This window comes from Cervus elaphus, chromosome X (genome assembly GCF_910594005.1).
Source record: "Cervus elaphus chromosome X, mCerEla1.1, whole genome shotgun sequence".
Classification (NCBI taxonomy): domain Eukaryota; kingdom Metazoa; phylum Chordata; class Mammalia; order Artiodactyla; family Cervidae; genus Cervus; species Cervus elaphus.
The window spans coordinates 65,259,428-65,260,772 of NC_057848.1; the positions used below are offsets into that span (position 1 = coordinate 65,259,428).

The following is a 1,345-nucleotide window of genomic DNA, read 5'->3' on the forward strand; positions in this document are numbered from 1 at the left end:
ACAGACATGTCAGCAGTGGGAAAGTTACATCACGGCCTCCCTCAGCATCCACTAGCCCATGTTGATGGGCACAGTGGTGCACTGTGATGTCTAAGCCCCCCAAGCTACTATTGGCTGGCGCAGTGCCTAACGGACCAATCAGATTGAAGGGTGTGGCTCCTCATTGTCCTCCAAGGGTATAAATAGGGAGGTCAGAGGCAGAGAGTCTGGGCTAGGCCACTTCTTGGCACCATCATGACTAAGGCAACCAGGAAGCCACCGCAGTCAAGAAGAGTTGCAACGCGGTTTGCTTCAAGGAAGAATGGAAAAAAGAAGACCCTTTGTCAAAGGAGGTGCAGAGGCAGTATGAAGGTAAGATGACTCCAACTAAGCTTCCCATGTTCTCCACTGACTTTGCTGCCCAAGACCTCTACCCTGCCCATGCCTGGCACAAAAGCCCTCATTAGCCCACATCCCTTTCTCATGAAGTCTCCCTTCCACCTCAGGTTTTATGTCCTTTCCTCAAAACTAATACACTTGTCTTGTCTTGTAGGCACGAAATATGACCATGAGGGCCAGAAGACCCCTACAAGGTGCCCTCAGAAAGAAAATCCGATCGTATGCCACTCAATCGACGAAGGTGAAGAAAACAAGAAAAGCAAACTGTTTCTTCTCTCGCTGTGGACGAAAGAAATTGAATCGAAGCCGAAAAAGGTACCAAAAGATGAGGCAGAGTCAAGGAAGGAGGCAGAATCAAAGGAGAAAATAAGCTCAGCCGCCCCAAAAGAAGAGACTCTGGAGAAGTACAACCTGGGCAGCCAGTAAGTGAATAGCAAAAGTCAGACAGTTTAGAAATGTGTCTCCAGAGGTCTGCATTCTTAGCAATGGCCAACCAAGAAAAGACTCTCACACGAACATAGTAAGCCGATGGCTGCAAATAAAAGAAACATCAAATGGTGAAAAGATGATATTTGTGTGTGTGTGTGAATTTTCTGATGGAAGGGAGGAAGAGAAGAGAAGAGGTGGGCACTGGAAACGGGAGGGTATGGGGTCCTGAGAGTTTGGGGAACAGACCCTGGGGTCGGTCCCCAGTTAGCCAGAGAGTAGAGGTGTGGAGTGGGTCAGGAGTCTGCACTGAAGATGGATAACCCTGCTTAACACTTGATTTCAAGGGCCAGGAGTAGTGGTGTGGTGTTCCTGCCTTTGTCTGGGGTGTGGAAAGACATTAGGGTCTAGATTGCCAGGCCCAGATGGGAAGGGGTTTTCACATGGGGGCGGTGAATGTGAAACTCCCCCTGAGAAAGGCAGACAGAAATCACCTCCTGGCCACCTACCTCATAATGGGGTTTGTTGCATCACTCACCTA

General features: G+C 49.2%; 1 protein-coding gene across 1 annotated transcript; it reads left to right on the plus strand.

Annotated features, from left to right (window-relative positions):
- Positions 1-229: 229 nt before the first annotated feature.
- On the plus strand, positions 230-881 carry LOC122688966 (spermatid nuclear transition protein 3-like). The gene is made up of 2 exons (XM_043894985.1): positions 230-351; positions 533-881. The coding sequence occupies exons 1-2, from the start codon at positions 235-237 to the stop codon at positions 746-748; spliced, it is 333 nt and encodes a 110-aa protein (XP_043750920.1). The 5' UTR covers positions 230-234; the 3' UTR covers positions 749-881.
- Positions 882-1,345: the final 464 nt, after the last annotated feature.

Excerpts from the sequence above, each read along its gene's own strand:
- LOC122688966 (XM_043894985.1), top strand. The coding sequence starts at position 235 with ATGACTAAGGCAACCAGGAAGCCACCGCAGTCAAGAAGAGTTGCAACG. Across the intron at positions 352-532 it reads GGTGCAGAGGCAGTATGAAG|GCACGAAATATGACCATGAG; the intron begins GTAAGATGACTC and ends CTTGTCTTGTAG.